General features: G+C 41.9%; 1 protein-coding gene across 12 annotated transcripts in view; it reads left to right on the plus strand.

Moving 5' to 3' along the window:
• Sfmbt2 (Scm-like with four mbt domains 2) overlaps positions 1-7,454 on the plus strand; it is a 224,814-nt gene extending 217,360 nt beyond the window's left edge. For 7 of the 12 annotated variants that reach the window (XM_006497490.4, XM_006497494.4, XM_006497492.4 and 4 more), the window contains one exon: positions 2,631-6,964. In XM_006497490.4, the coding sequence (XP_006497553.1) occupies positions 2,631-2,771 (141 nt within the window). In that variant the 3' untranslated portion in view covers positions 2,772-6,964. Of the gene's footprint in view, positions 1-2,630 lie in introns of all 12 variants that reach the window. The other 5 variants (XM_006497491.4, XM_006497498.4, NM_001198808.1 and 2 more) reach the window with 1 other exon arrangement.
• Positions 7,455-17,671: the final 10,217 nt, after the last annotated feature.

The following is a 17,671-nucleotide window of genomic DNA, read 5'->3' on the forward strand; positions in this document are numbered from 1 at the left end:
TCTTTAAGATAGGAAGACTTCTATGTGAAATATGTTGACGTGATTTTACAGTGCATACCTAGGCAATGGTGAATAGCTATTAAGTCCTTGTGGTTCATGAGAGTCTGGGGTGTAAAATTTCATGTCACTGAAATTCTGCCATGCTGAGTTCAGGTCACCACTGACTCTTAGCACCAATTTGAGCCTCTGATCTCTGTTATTCTCAATTATTCCCACTGGAATAGGAAGCCTGCATTGGGAAATAGCAAGAGCAGAGTACAGCTAAGTTCAGCCACACAATCAAAAGGCATCCACAGGAACAAACCAGCCTGCTATAGGAAGTGAGGTGATGGAGACACGGACTAACAGAATACACAGACCTCTGGAATGCTGTTTTGAGCCCTTCTTCCTATAGCAGATTTTAACAGTCACTTAATGGATATCATCAGGATACGGCACCTGTTGTATAGATACAGCAGGGTGAAGTAGAACAGGGAGAAACCAGTCCTGAACCCAAGTGCAACACTTTGAGGATTGTGTGTGGGCACAGGGATGAGTGTGTTTTCATGATGGGCACTTGCTTCGAGGTGTAGGAGTCCTTGGGCAGCTTTTGGAGATCTAATGATGTGTTGCTTTTGGAAGGTGTCTTTAAGTTGTTGGTTGTATTTTGTTATTTTTTTTAAGATTAGGTCTTGCTGTAGAGTTCTGGCTGGCCTTGTGCTCATGCTTTTCGGATTGTGAATGTGGCATTCCCTCCTGCCTGTGGAGATGTCTGCTGTTATTTCACAAGAATCCCCTAACACGTAACTTGGCACCTTCCTATTACTCTTTTGGAATTCTGTCTTTCTCTTGGGTCGCCTCACTCTACTAAGTCTTTGTGCAGTCTTCTGAGCCTCCCAGACCCGATGATCCATGTTTTTCTTAAGATCTCAGTTGTTTATTGCTGTTATCTCATCATTTAGGTTTTCTGGGTCCCACCTCCCTTTTCTAAGACACTCTCTTGAATATTCGTTTATTTTGTGGGATCTCTTATTGCTTGCTTGGCTGCTTACCTTTCCCTTATTCCCTTTTCTGTTGGAATTGTTATCTCAGGAGAGCTCTCTCCAGCTTGGGAGCTCTAGCTGTCTGCTTGGTGAGGCTTCCGAGCACATCTGTGGCTGCTTTATTCAATTCTTGGGCTCCTTGGTTTTGCTTTGTTTCCTTATCCCAATCTTGAACACTTGGCTAAACTCATCATTCCTACTTGGAGGTGGTCTTCTTGTTTCATTGAACTGCCTGTCTCTTCTCTGATATCTCACTTAGCTTCCATGGAGCCCTTCTTCTGAATGCAGGCATTTTGTTCATTTCTTTAGGGGTCTGTTGCTTGCTAGTGGGTTCCTCTGAAGGCACCGTGTAACCCTTGATTTTTTTTCACACTTTTTATATATCTACATGATATTTCTTGTACATCTGGCAGATTCTTTAGGTCTTAATAGTTTTGGAAGGTAGCTTCTATTTATTGTAAAAGATGGGTTTTTTTTTAGGAGTGTCTGATTGGCATATGACACTGACTTGGATTCTGTTTGAATAAAGTATGATGTCACAATGGTTTAGGCCATGACACATGTGTCAGTGGTAGTATGTACTGGACATTTTTATCACTATGTAGCAATGGAGAAACTGGAGCAAGGTAAGTATAGCTCTTACTTCATAGTGTGTCTGTCTGTGTGTTTGTCTACATGTCTGTCTGTCTGTACACACACACATGTGAATGTGAACATGTGTTTTCCTCTGGAAAAATCAGAGTATGTAGTTGACATCTCTCTCTTTGGTGCCTCATTACCTATCCTGGTGATAAAATGTCAGGACTGTACAAAGCAGTAAGAGTTAATATTTTTTAGTGTCCATATCTTTTCTGGTGTTCAGATTAGTATAGAAGGACCTGACTTGGAACTAAGAACTTGCTGTCCCAGAACAAGATACTAAGCCTGGAAAACCACTTCTGGAACATACCAACTGTTCCATTGCCTGCATCCACCAGAAGACTTGCAGGAGTTTCAGAGGCACTAAAATGTTCTTAGCAATATACATATACATATATATATATATATATATATATATATATATATATATATATGTGTGTGTGTGTGTGTGTGTGTGTGTGTGTGTGTGTGTGTGTTAATATATTATTGGGGCAGGAGCTCAGTGGGTGAAGCTGTGCCAACCAATGACCCAAGTTTGTATCCCGAGAACCAATAAAAAAATCAGGGACAATAGTGTACACGTATCTGTAATCTGTGCACACTCCTTAGAGGGGAAAAGAAGCAGAGACAGAATTCCAAGCCAGCTAGCCTGCCAGAGATAACCTGCCTCAAACAAGGTAGGGGCTGAGGACCAACACCCAAGGATTTCCTCTGACCTGGATAGATGTCCCTACACACACACACACACACACACACACACACACACACACACACACACAATTTTATTAAAACAGGCATTCAGTACTCATCAAGCTAATTGTTACCTTTGATAATATGCTCCCAAGTTTAAAAGCAGAAAGAAGAGTTTTTTTTTTTTAAATATTTAACTCCAGGACAAAGCTTTACAAGACAAGCACATCTTCCGAGTATATTCTGCTTTGTCTCTAACGTGCCTTTCTCTTCTGGCAGGACATCGACGGCCAGGCACTCCTCCTGCTGACTCTCCCGACAGTGCAGGAGTGCATGGAGCTGAAACTGGGACCCGCTATCAAGTTATGCCATCAGATCGAGAGAGTGAAGGTGGCTTTCTATGCCCAGTACGCCAGCTAACTCGCCCTTCTTGGCAGGTGTCGCCTGATTCTGATAATGCTGTGTTTGTTGTAAAGGTTTCCAGGACTGAGACCTTATTCCCTGGGCTTCGTGAAATGGCACAGTCATTGGTAATCTTCAAAAAGCCAGAAGCCCAGGACCTCCTTTTTGCACCAGCCTATTTGATAGTCCTATATTTTTAAAGCACACGGAAGGAGCACCAGCAGCTCTGATAGTATTGTGAAAGTTCTGAGACCTTCCCTGGCTCAGGACCTCTGAGTTTCCTTCCCCCTCCCCCCAATTCAAACCAGGCAGTTTTTTTGGAAGCCAGGTTTCCTTACACTAAGGTAGGTCTAGGTTCTTCGGAAACTAAGATAAACTTAGTGTATCTGAGAAGAATACCTGTCCATCTTGCTACCCGCTTTTGCCTGACTCAGACTCCAGCTCTCATACAGCTCTGTCTGCCACACACGTGCAAGCAATTGTGATTTAGAGTCACCTCCTATCCCATTTGATCTCACGTAAGCTCCATTCTCCCACACAACTCTGGGCTCTGTTCAGCACTGTCTTCTGTCAGAGGTGCCTTTTCACAAGTATGGCGGCTTACCACGAGATAGCTACTGGGTAAGCAAAGCCTGGGACATTTGCAATAGCAAGCACCCTCTGTAGTCTCCTGCAGAGCCATAGCTTCAATGTTCTAAGATCACTGTGACTGGTCAGGAGGACAGGACGCTGCTTTAGGGAAGTATCAAATTCCGTATTGAAGAAAAGCTTTCAGAGGGCATGTATAGGAAGTGATTTTGGGGAAGTCGTTTTTTGTTTGTTTTTTGTTTTGTTTTGTTTTGTTTTGTTTTTTTGTTTGTGAACTAGCTGTATCCGCTTAGAATGGTAACACAGATGGTCGCTGCAAGCAGATCCCTCTGAGCCTCTCTTCTGCTAGTGCCTGGCTTGCCACATGGAAAGCAAGCACAAGGGAGCAGTATTCCGTAGCATATGATAGCAGAGCAAATACCGGATCTGGATCTAGCTGATTTCCATCCATTGGCTAATGGCCAACTTCATGTCCTTGGGTAACTTGCCACCACCCTGGATCCAAGTTCCCATGGAGGGGAAAATTAGGACATTTAGTAGTGAGGCACTGGTACCTTCTCCCTGCTCCTGTTATAGAGGAGGCTACGTAGACCAAAATGAGAAAAGGAATGTGGCCACAGAATGTAACCGTCCAGTTTCTGCCTTTCACTTTCTTGGGGGTTGCTTGTGAAATTAGGCTAAGTCATTTGTAGACTAATCAGTGATTGTAAGTTTGCCTGATACTCAGCACACATCTATGTTTTCCTATGAGCAGTTCAACCTGTGCCTGCAAAGCCAAAGGGGCTGAGGTACATTAGAGCATGGAGGACACCTCCACATCTTTTGAAATCCAGGCAAGGAGACCAAAACTTTCGCTCTGTTCACTTGTGCCTCACTTTGGAAGCTTAACTTCCCACCTATCTGGGCCTTACTGGTTTACTTGTGGTTTTCCATAGTTTTCCATAATTACATTCATCTTCTTTCTTTGACTAGAATCACAACCATCCCAGAGCATGTATGACAAGCTTGTGTTTTGGCAGCATTTTAAGGCATGGTGGTCCCTCAGGCTTTGAAAACGCCTCTTGCCTATGTTAGTTACCCATTCTCAACACTGGGCCATGGCTGCAGATGGAATTGGAAAGTAAAATATTTGTGGCTGAGCCTCTTTAGTCTTCCCTGAAGCTGGCTTTCTATGGTCAAGCTATAATTCTTTGGTGAATAGGTATGCCTAGGAACAACTGGTGGTTAGTCTGTGTCCTGTGTGGAACTGTAAGGATGGAGCTGCCCCTGATAGGCTCTGTGGAGTTGGCTTGCATTTGGATTTCTCTCTTCTAAGGTACATGTTAAACCTTCCTCTGCCTTCTCAGCCACATGCTTTTGGCCATAAATACTCAATCTACCAGTTGGAAAGGGTATCTATTTCAAGATGGGGTGGCGTTTTTCCCATACTCACTCCTTCTTGATTCTTCACTGTGGTCTTTTCCAGATAAGTTACTTCTTTTGCATCTGAAATGGGATGTGGCCATGGCATTGCTAGAATATGGTGTGCTTTTAGAACAAATGTGGCCTTCTCATGCCATTTCCAGTAATGACGCAGAGGAGGACGTGTTGCCTCAGAACATGGGGACTTCCTAGAGGTCTGCTGAGCCCACAGAAAGAGCCAGGAAAGCATTAACAGAAAAGCCTGTCAGGACATGTCCACCACTGGTCAGAAACTCTTCTTCCCGTGGAACCAAATGTCCCAGACTCTCTTCATGCCTCAGCCTTGCAGTGTAGCATAGGTCTCTCTCTGCACAGTGTTGGTTCCTCCAGCCTAACCTTTGGCTTTGGGAAGGAAGAGATGACCGTAATCTTGCAACAAGAGTGCCCAACCAGGGACCACTGTCATCATAGTGGCTCTCAATGTGCATGTCACACCCCCCCTCAGTAGACTTGAGTATTTTGATGACCAAAGAGGATGATTTTCCTCAGAGAGAAGTGCCAGCGCCCTCCAGAGCTGTGATCCAGGATGGCATGCTCACGTGCGGAATGCAATTTTGCCACCGGTTTGTAATGTGGGTTTTGTTTCTCTCTAGACTTGCCTCTCACTGCTTTTTGTCTGAAACACAGAGTTGATTTCCGAGAATGATTGGGAAGAAAAGAAATGGATTTTTATACACATACACCAAAAATATTTTAATGATTCACTTGCCAAATTACTTCCTGGGTGGTATCATTTCCTTATCTCTCTGATTATCTTCTGGGACCCACGTCCTTTCCTCCACATACCTACACCTTGGGTGCATCACTCCATTCATGGCCTCCTGTTACCAACTGCGCAGACATCACACAATCCGTGCCATGTGATTGAGAAATGGAAATGCCACCTCAACTTAAATAATCACAGTTGGTCATTTATGCCCACTTTAAAATGTAGGGAGTCTGTTTCGGCCCCTTTTCTGGAGTATATTTGTACCATATTGTAACAAAATGATCCTGGCCACAAAATAAAACACACACTGATCAAAGCCGGCTATACTGGCATTGCATATCTTTGCTATTCAACAATGGTGTCCTTCACCACAGTTTCTAATCTAGAGCACGGAGAACTGGTCTGTCACTTTTAAAATTAGATGCCTTTGATCAGAGTTTGACTCACAGACAGCATTTGAGCTCTACAGCTATTTGAGTCCCTAGACCTTATTTGATCATATTCAAAAGATCATTTCCCATGCTTGCTTTGATTTGGTCCTCAATAAATTAAAATGATCCACACTTTCACACTGCCACTTCTGACCTTCACTGCCATCTTCAGACGGTTCCTTTTGATCAGCCCCTGGAAGATGGGTCCCTCCTAATCTATGTCATAGAATTTTGCATGCTGTATGATTGGCTTTGTCTTCTATCTCCCACCAAATACCACTTCCTGAGATTCATCTCTGAGTTTTGCAAGCGCTCAGGGTTTTCATACTTATTTCATATAACACCCATTTCTATTCATTTCTGTATAAAGAACAGTACAGAACAGTATCGGGATCTTTGTTGGTTTGACATTGCTGTTTTGGGTTAAGATATTGAGTCTAGGCTCCAATTACTCTCTATCCTGTCTTTAGAGAGCTGTGATTGAGTGTGCTATTATTTGGAAGGAGAAAATGTAAATTGAGATAGCTGTAGTGTTTATGCCAGAAGTCTCTGGGGACATCTACTGCTTGTGTCTCTTTGGTGCAATAATTAAAATGGAAGGAGGAGCTGAACTGGGAACCCTACAGCCTAGTGATTCTTCTACTTGCTCGCTATAGCTTTCTGTTGGCAAATTTTCTCAAAAGCACTCTCTTTAATCAGATTAACTTCTTAAACTGCTTAATTCTCATCGCTTCTTAAAACTAGGGTGGTTTGCAGGTATCCAAAAATATGCTATGACAGAACAAAATTGTGGTATTCATGACCCATTTAATTTACTGAAAAATCATAACTGCTGTCCTGCCTGCTCTCCTTGGGTTTCGGTTTTAAAAGCCTTTGTGGTTGAAATGAATAACGATTCGGTTTTCTGAACTGTACACATCCTTGTTCAGTTTTCTTTTGATGACTAAGGCTCAGTACCAGCGAGCTGTAGGCCATGTCACAGAACCGAGGCAGAGCAGTGCTTTGAGTAGGACAACAAGGAACATTAAAGAAGGAAAGTTCTAGAACAATCTTTTGCTAAAAAAAAAAAAAAAGAAAGAAATTGCTTTATGGTGAAAACTGTGGGAAGGGTTTTTTTTTTTAATTTCAACAAAAGAAAAAGTGACCATCTTACCTGTCATTCAGAATGCAAGCTAACATCATCCCTGTAAGCAGAGAGAACCCTAGTCACTAAAGGTGGGAGCCCTTTACCTCTCATGTTCCACTTTGAAAAGTTTGTATTGACATTTGGTTCATATCTTGTGTATTGGTGCATAAAAGAAAAAAAAACAGTGTTTTTACGTTTTCAGTTTAAAGGACAAAGGGCGTGCTCTCTCAGTTTGCTGTAAGATTGTATTCTGTAGATATGTTTCCATGTACATAAAGGAAAATATATATCAGAGTTATATTTTAATTTTTATTCTAAATGGAAAAAAAACCCTTTTTACTTGAAAACATGAACGCCACATTGCTAATAAAGTTAAAAAAAATCTATGGTGGTGTTTGTGTTTCGTGCCAAAGGTTACTGAATGCATGTTTGGGGCTTATAATATGGTTGCTTTCTTCTGAAGTCTGTTTTGGTTTTGTCTTTCATTTTAGAATCTGCTGTTAAGTTGGTTAGAACCATAGCTCTCAAAGTCACCTCGTTGTTAAGGAATTTTTACCCATTCCTTTGATAAAATGCTAACCCAAAGCAACTTAGGGGAGGAAATGGTTTGTTAGGCTTCCAGGTCACAGCCCTTCACTAAGGGCAATCTAGGGAGGAACACAAGCAGGATCTGGATGCTGAACCAATGCTCACTTGCTCATCCAGGGGCTCATGTTTAGCTCCCTCCCTAGGCATGGTCCAACAGTGCCATGGGGCTCTCGGGATGACTGAAGTGCTTGCCTTGTGCTCTTGATGACCCAAGTCACACACTGACGACCCATCTAAAAACACTTAGATCTGTGTGCATGGAGACAAGTGGATCCCCAGGGCCCCCTGGCCAATGACTATTTAGTTCAATGAGAGACCATGCCTCGAAGAAGATGAACATCCTGAGCATGATTCCAGAGGTTGTCCTCTGACCTCCACATGAGTGGATCCATGTGCACATATACGCGAACACGCATACACATGCTCACAAAAAGAGTATTGATACTTTCATATGGTTCCTGGTCTTGCCAGTTTCAACCATCTTTCATTTCCTAGGGTTGCCTGACACTTTGGAAGAAAGATTGCTTTCTTTCTATAGGAACCCTAGTTTAATAACCGCATTGATACATCGGATGACTTCCTATCACAACTAGGTCTTGATTATCCAAGTCAGAAGAGGAAAAACAGTCTGTCACTGTGGTACCCTAGCCCTGAGATCTCATGCCAAGAGAGTCCCCCTTCCTTTTCTGCCACTGTGACTTGTATTACACAGGGAGAGGGAAAAGCTAAAAGAGGCTTAGGCCCCTGGACAGTCACTGGGACAATTCTATCCAATCTCAAGTAATTCACTTCACTTTAAATTCATTTTTAGTCCTGCTGACAGTCAAACATTGCATATACAAATTTTTGTTCTCTTTTAATTGTGAATGTTTAAAAAAAATGTAGGCTCATTATGTAAGTTCTTACTTTGCAGTTCAAACCAACTTCAAACTCGAAATCCTCTGTCCCAGCCTGCTGTATTCTGCATTCTGGCTAGGTTTGTGCAGCAATGCCTGGTCCACATAAGGTGTTTTGGTTTGTTAATTACTGTTATTAAAAATTCAAAAATTTCACAGCAAAAGCAGAGCCTTGGAAAGCACAAGAAGAAACATTAATTTCCCCTAATAATTCGAGCAGCAGATAGAGGACGGTACAGCTGAGTACACATAGCCATCGTGTTTCTATTTGGACTTGAATATCCTTGAAAACAGAAATTTAAACACTGACTATATGAACACTTCCAAATTTCTAAATTGAATAAATCAAAACAAAAGTATTTTTTCATGTTGCCATGAGAACTGTATTTTTAAATTTATTTCTTCTACTTAGCCAGACTATGTACAATTTTCAGTTCATGACACGATTCTCCTCTGTTCTGAGATTTGTGGTACAACTGTTCTATGTCTATGAGAAGGCACAGTGCTCACTAAAGGTTCAGAGGACATATTTTTAAAATGCTGATTGTGATCCTGACCTCAACCTCTACTACAGAGCAATAGTGATAAAACCACCACCACCACCACCACCACCACCATCACCACCACCATCACCACATGGTATTTGTACAGAGACAGGCAGGTAGATCACTGGAATAGAATTGAAGACCCAGAAATGAACCCACACACCTTTGGTCACTTGATCTTTGACAAAGGAGCCAAAACCATCCAGTGGAAAAAGAAAAGCATTTTCAACAAATGGTGCTGATTCAATTGGCTGTTAACATATAGAAGAATGCAAATAGTTCCATTCTTATCTCCCTGTACAAAGCTCAAATCCAAGTGGATCAAGCACCTCCACATAAAACGAGATACAGTGAATCTAACAGAAGAGAAAGAACCTCGAACACATTGGCATAGGGGAAAATTTCCTGAACAGAACACCAATGGCTTATGCTCTAAGATGAAGAATAGACAAATGGGACCTCATAAAATTGAAAAGCTTCTGTAAGGCAAAAGGCCACTAACAGATTGGGAAAGGATTTTTACCAATCCTAAATCTGATAGGGGACTGGTCTCCAACATATACAAAGTACTCAAGAAGCTGGACTCCAGAAAATCAAATAATCCTATTAAAATATGGGGTACAGATCTAAAAGAATTCTCAACTGAGGAATACATAAGGGCCGAGAAGCACCTGAAAAAATGTTCAGCATCCGTAATCATCAGGGAAATGCAAATCAAAACAACCCTGAGATTCCACGCCAGTCAGAATGGCTAAGATCAAAAACTCAGGTGACAGCAGATGCTGGCGAGGATGTGGAGAAAGAGGAACACTTATCCATTGCTGGTGTGATTGCAAGCTGGTACAACCACTCTGGAAATCAGTCTAGTGGTTCCTCAGAAAACTGGACATAGTACTACCGGAGGATCCAGCAATACCTCTCCTGGGCATGTACCCAGAAGATGTTCCAATTGGTAATAAGGACACATGCTCCACTATGTTCATAGCAGCCTTATTTATATTATCCAGAAGCTGGAAAGAGCCCAGATGTCCCTCAACAAAGGAATGGATAAAAAAAAATGTACATTTACACAATGGAGTACTACTCAGCTATTAAAAACAGTGTCTTCATGAAATTCTTAGGCAAATGGATGGAACTTGAAAATATCCTGAATGAGGTAACCCAGTCACAAAAGTACACACATGGTATGTATTCACTGTTAAGTGGATATTAGGCAAAAAGAAGCTCGATATACCCACGATACAACTCACAGACCATATGAAACCCAAGAAGAAGAAAGACCACACCAAAGTGTGGATGCTACAGTTCTACTCAGAAAGGGGAAGAAAAGAACCTCAGGAAGTAGAGGGAGGGTCTGGGGTGGCGGGGGGAAGAGGAGGAGAAAAATGGGGGCTGGTTCAGATATGAGAGGAGATGGGGGAGAAGTACAGTACAATGTGTCAGGAATTTGAAAGGAGGTGTGTAAAAGTGGGGAAGGGCGAGCTGGGTGTAGCCACTAGAAAGTCCCAGATGCCAGGAACCCAACAGGTTTCCTGAACCCAACAGGGAGGACTTTAGCCAAAATACCCAAGAAAGGGGGGATAGAACCTATAGAGACTATATCCAGTGGATAGGGATGGCCCCTGGTTGAGTGATGGAGCCACCAAACCGCCTCAAAAATATTAATCAAGAATTCCTCCTGTCAAAAGGAAATGCAGGGACAAAGAGTATAGAACAGACTGAAGGAAAGGCCATCCAGAGACTGCCCCACCTAGGAATCCATCCCATTTGCAGATACCAAACCTAGACACTATTGCTGATGCCAAGAAGCACTTGCTGTCAGGAGCCTGGTATGGCTGCCTCCTGAGAGGCTCTGCCAGAGCCTGACCAATACAGATGCGGATGCTTGCAGCCATTCATCTGACTGAATGTGGGGACCCCGATGGAGAAGTTAGGGCAAGGACTGAAGATGCTGAAAAGGTTTGCAACCTCATAGGAAGAACAACAATAACCAACCAGACCTCCCAAAGCTCCCAGTGACTCAACCACCAGCCAAAGAGTACACATGGAGCGGGGGAACCCATGGCTCCAGCTGCATATGTAGCAGAGGATGGCCTTATCTGGCATCACTGGGAGGGGAGCCCCTTAGTCCTGGGAAGGCTCAATGAATTAGGGTAGGGGAATGAAAGGGTACTAAGGCAGGAGTGGGTGGGCGGATGGGGGAGAACCCTCATAGAGGCAGGGGGAGCACTGAGTGCATAGGAGTGCTGTGGAGAGCAAACTGGGAAGGGGGATAACATTTGAAATGTAAATAAATAAAATAACCAATAAAAACACCACCCACACAAAAAGTGCTGATTATGTGAAGATGACCTTGGGTGATTCCATGTGAGGATCAGTAAGGTGAAAATACTCCCTGAGCCATGAATAGTGGTCTGAGTAGTTTCATGACGATGTGTTTATGACTCTGGCTCAAGTACAGGTCTCAGCACATCTCTGTTGAATGTAGTTCGTTTAGTGTCATGTGTAGCTTGTATGTCTAAGTGGTAGACCACAGTAATAAACAAAAGGAAGTTTTGCCCACCAACCAAGGAAAACAAATGGTGGGACTCGTGGCTCCAGCTGTACATGTAGCAGAGGATGGCCTAGTCGGTCATCAATGGTAGGAAAGGCCCTTGGTCCTGTGAAGGTTCTATGCTTCAGTATAGGGGAATGCCAGGACCAGGAAGCGGGAGAATTGGGCCTGGACCAGGAATGGGAGTGGGTGGGTTGGGGAGCAGGGGGATGGGAGATGGGGTAGGGGATTTTTGGAGGGGAAACAAGAAAAGGAGATAACATTTGAAATGTAAATAAAGAAAATATCTAATAAAAAAAAGTTTTGCCTTGTCATTATGATGATGGAGCAACATACAATGACCACCACTGCTGTGTCTCCTCACTTAATGCAAGACTTGTTCTGTTTTAATAGCAGGCTTTTGCTAGGAAGTTTTAGAATATTTTATATATATATGTATGTACATATATATATACACGCACACATATACATCTTACACATGTAAGTATATATGTGTATACATTATATATGTAGGTGAATATATGTATATATGTATGTTTGCGTAGTGTACACACACACTTATATGTGTGTGTATATACATGTATGTATATATATATATATATGATAATGTTGAGTAAGGGAAAAGTTTACACGTATTTCATATTCCACTGACCTCAAGTCCTTATTCCATCACCTTCCAGTTATATAACACAAAATTTCAGTTTTCTATGAAACATAAAATGTTATGCATGTTTATAGGGTTAATAGGATTAGACACAAAATAAATGCTGTATGATTCTTAGCACAGAAGACTTAATGAATTTTAGGAATACAGTTTCAGTATTGACCAAGCCCGCTCAGTCAGTCAACAGGTTCTCCAACACAGGAGTGAGGATTAAAAGGAAAAAAAGACTAGACAACATTGTAGTATGACCACAGTCAATTCTGAGACTGAAGGAAAATTTAATTTTCCCAATCTGCTCTTTATACCATTTTAATTACATGCAAGTATTAAGGGTGAGCAGGACAATGAGGAACTAGAAAGACAATAGCCAAGGAACAAGCAAGATAATAAACAGAAAGCCCCATGATCACTCTGTTGATAGCTGTTTCTAAGGATGATCAAGATATCTGAGCCTACTTCTTTGTTCTACCCAAAAACCAGATTCCTACTGCCTTGTCCTTGGCCAATGTCAGGTCCCTGCCTGGACTTACTTCTTTGTCATGCTCTAATGTCAGATTCGTGCCTGAACTTACTTGTCATGGCCAATGTCAGATTCCTTCCTGAAGCCCATTTCCTTGTCCTTGGCCAATGTCAGACTCCTGCCAAGTGGCACCCCAAAAAGGCTCTCCACATAATATTTAAAATGCATCATCTGAATTTAGTGGCCTATACCCTACTTCTCCAGAGGTGGAGTCAGAGGATCAAAAGTTCTAGACTGTCTTTGGCTCCAAGATTAACATCAGCCATGTATCATCCCTTACTTGATATAAGCAAAAAGATAGAAAGCACAACATACTCTTTGGAGGGGAGCTTTTGGAACAATCCACAGGATTTCTAAATCCTTAGTCATGTGGCATGCCTCTAAATATTGGTGAAGGTTACCTACTGCCCTTGACACGATGCATTTTGTAGATATTGTCACAAACCAGATACAGCTGCCATGATGTCACCAAACAGTCTGGCAAACCAATTCAAGACAACCAATGACTATGAATTTTACTGTTACAAGGAGCAGGGAGTGCTTCAGTCCTAAGTACATGACATCTCTACATCTCTACTGATTACATGACATTTCTAGCTCCCAACTTCAGCATCAGTACTGCCAAGGTACACTGGCACTCCCATCTTCTTTAAGTCTTCCTATCAAGTTGGTGGTACCTATGAGATGGGTATGAATGAAGCCATGCCCAAGGTGGCCAGGGTATTGCAATGGATAAAACACTCAGGTACCTAGGAATTAATGGTGCGTGAAGGTGGAAATCAGAGGCACCTGCTCTGAGGTCAATGTCAGCTCCATGGTTAGAACCACAACCGCCGGCATTCACAGCCCATGTATCTGACTGTTCAAATCTGTAGTTCCATATGAATTAAGGGCGTGTTTCACCTGACAGAACTTTGAAATGTTTCGGAAGTTTCCCTTAACGTTCACCAGTGACATATAGGTAGCATTAACAAATCCCTCCTCCAGAAGGATTTCTGCCCCGTATGGCTGCTCTGCACAGAGCAGCAAGTCACAAGTGTCTAACTTCTCTTAGAATTGTGCCTAACCTTACAACGCACCATTATCATTCGTTTTCCGACCTTCCATGCCTAATTTCTCCACCTGAAGTTACCCTCTCCCCTTAACTTAGAAGATTTTCCTTGGGGCCCCTTTTCTAGGAAATTCTAATGAAATGTTTGCATTTAAGAGCAGCTATTATATTCACACAACATGCAAACAATAGTGAAATATTCTGGCATAACTCAGCAGACCTAGGAAACTCACCAGCCTCCAGTAATTGGGGCACTCGTAATATAAGTCTTTTCTGAATTAAGACTTAGGTTATAGGTGAAAATTTTTAAAGTAGTCTCTGATTATTAAAGTAATATGTTTATATTGTAAAACATTTGGAAAGGAAAGGTGTTATTAAGTTGCCCATTATCTCATTATGTTCAATTATAATTTCATCATGTTTGCATTTGTATTTAGAATATAATATTGAAATTAAGTCATGAATACTATTTGAAAGACTCACTGGGATTCTGCGATCATCCTCTGTGAGGCAGCATTAATATTCTTAAATATTAGCACTTTTCATCTTTAATGTGTTTTATTTTGATCGACTAATTTCAATCTTTGCCTCACATTTTCCACTCACATACGATCTCATGTGAGTGTGTGCTTTGGTCTAACATCTCCATCCTCTAAACTTTTCTCTCTCTTCTCCCCACTGTGAAACCCCTTCCTCCCTGCCCTCCCCTTTCCTAGATTCATGAGTTTTGGTTTTATTTTGTGACCCGTTTGCTTTGGCTAGGGTCATTTGTGCAACAATGGCTAGCACTCCTTTTTTAAATGCTCGAATTAGCCTATGAATAATAAAACACAGAGTAGCAAATGCATAGGCGTGCTTATCTGGCATGCTGCTGTACTTGTTTCAGATTTATATACTTTTATCTCATAAGTCACACTCCCTACTTCTCCCTCATACTCTCTCTCTCTTGTGTTTCAAAAATAACTGCTCTTCCGATTGGGTGCTACAGATTTCTCACTGCATTTCAGTGTAAACTTAATAATGGATTCTACTTTTGTGGTTCTTCAAAATACTCTTTAGTATTACATCATCATGCTGCTTGTACACTAGGCTGCAATTGGCTTCTTCTGTCCAGCTTTGCAAATATGAGACATTTATCCATGCTTTTAATTCATCAATTTATCCATTGATTTGTTTTCACTATAGCATAAACTCAAAAGAATATGTGTCATGACTTGTGTATCTGTTCCATTGGTGAACCTTTCTCAGATTTGTAGTTTCATAGAATGTTACCATGAGATTTTTCTGATTATCTTTTTCTGTACACAAGTAGCAGCATCTCTCATCAGACAGAACCAATGGCCAGTGGGGGAGGGGCAGTCACCTTCCTCAGTAATGTAGGCACTGGAAAGTTGCCTTTTCTGAAGGAAGTCCCCATTTGTGCTCATGGAGGAAACTGATTAAATTCATTGGTTCCCACAGGACTTTTTCTTAAGACTTGAAAATAGGAGAGAAACTTACTGGGAAAGAAGAAAGGGTTTGGTGGGAGAGAGAGAGGATTGAGAGGATAAAGGATAGAATATGATAAAAGTGCATTTATTCATATGTGTGATGGTTTGTATATGCTTGGCCCAGGGAGTGGCACTTTTAGAAGGTGTGGTCCTGTTGGAGTAGGTGTGGCCTTGTTGGAGGAAATGTGTCACTGTGGGTGTGGGCTTTAAGACCCTCATCCTAGCTCCTGGAAGCCAGTATTTTGTTAGCGACCTTCAGACCTTCATCTGAAGAACTCTTAGCTTCTCCTGTACCTTGCCTGCCTGGATGTTGCAATGTTCCCACCTTGATGATAATGGACTGAACCTCAGAACCTGTAAGCCAGCCCTAATTAAATGTTGTCCTTTATAAGACTTGCATTGGTCGTGGTATCTGTTCTCAGCAGTAAAACCTTAACTAAGGCAATATGTGTATGATATTGTAAAAGAGTAAATATGTTAAAATAAAGCCCTGCCACATACAGGAAAAGCTGGAGCAGGGACAGTTCACACACCAATGTCAAGTACTCAAAGCAAAAGCAATGGATAGCATCTGCAAATGAGAGGAGTACTCAGTCCACAGCTCTACAGTCTCACCTTTATGGACTCTTCCAGCCTAGCAGCTGGAACAGTACCCATTGCCTGGGATGCATAGTGTCACCTACCCACCTATACGGCCAAAGGACCAGTTCCACATTTTTTTTTAAGGCCTAAGCACACACATCAATTGCCTCTCCTCTTTCTGCATTATTTTTGGCCTTTTGGTGAATTACTGAAAGATGGTGGCTCTGTGTGAAATTCAGATTTTTATAGTTGGAGAAATCTTACCTTAATCCTCAGAGTTAAAGCTGTGATCCTGGTTCCTCACCCCAGCTCTCCTGAAACACTTGCCACCATCAGAACCAGGCTTCTACTTATACCTCCAGAGTCCAGCATATTTGTGGAGGACTTTGAAAATAAAGTCATTTTGCAAAGCACTTACATGAAGGCTGTTCTGTGGTAGTCACTCAAAGGAAGTGCTTTTGTCTGGGCTACAGGGCTGCTTCCCAGTCCCACTTCTGAAACCCATATTTTGTCCTCTGTACCATTTCTGGTCTGCACAGACCTCTCTCTCTTTCATCTCTCTCTCCCTCCCCTTTCTCATCTCTCTCCCCCTCCCTCTCAACTCTCTCCCTCTCCCTCCCCCTCCCTCTCTCTCATCTCCCCTCTCTCCCCTCTCTCCCCCTCCTCTCTCTCTCTCTCTCCCCCCCTCCCTCCCCTTCCTTCCCCCCTCTCTAGCTCAAATACATCTTACTGAATTCATCTATTAGTCTTGTGTGTTTACATTGTGGAGATATATTTAAGTTTAAACACACAAAGCTATCATCATAAAAAAAAATTTCTCCATGTTACCAAGCAGCAGGTGTCACTAAGGTTTGCCCTGGGAATGACAATAACTCTTGTGATATTTGAGCTATTTTAAAATGCATTGTTTAAGACCAGATGAACATTTATATTGGCACAGGATCCATTTAAGTTACAATTCCCCAAACACTCCGCTAGCTGGCATTTCTAAATGTCTCTCCCACATAGTAAAACCTCCAATTTTTTTTGCAAATGTTTTGAAAAAAAGTTTAGCATATTGTCCCCTTTGCTTTCTCATAAATTACAGTGGCTGTGAGAGGCATTTGGAATGGTGTAATGTGGGAATAAACCTGTTTTGTTCTTTGTAACTTGCAAACAATGCTAATACTTATGAACAAATTGATCTGTTCCTTTTAAAGTAATGATAGCATCATATACCACTTATCAACTGGACCCATTTCAAGCAGACAACCTTCATGTGTAAATGGCCTAAGTTCACTTAGATGAACTCAGTCCTAATAGTCCTTTGTTTATTCCCATAAGCTGAAATGAAAATGTTTTATAAAACATTTAATACACATCGCAATGCCAACTTGTCTCATCACAAACCTAAGAATCATTCATTCATAGACTAGGATAAGATAGTTGGTATCTGCCAAGCAGGGTATGTTTTTGTACCTACCGAGTAAGGTAGGCTAGACTAACCACATTAGGAGGAATAATAACCTTGTGCTCATGGCTATTATAAGTGCAGAAACTATGGAGAAAGAACCTGGCAGACAGAGTGGCAAAATACCAACAGAATGGCACCTGTCAAGGGACACTTGCCCTAAAATCAACACACACACACACACACACACACACACACACACAGAGAGAGAGAGAGAGAGAGAGAGAGAGAGAGAGAGAGAGAGAGAGAGAGAGTCGCATGTG

This window comes from Mus musculus, chromosome 2 (assembly GCF_000001635.26).
Source record: "Mus musculus strain C57BL/6J chromosome 2, GRCm38.p6 C57BL/6J".
Lineage (NCBI taxonomy): Eukaryota > Metazoa > Chordata > Mammalia > Rodentia > Muridae > Mus > Mus musculus.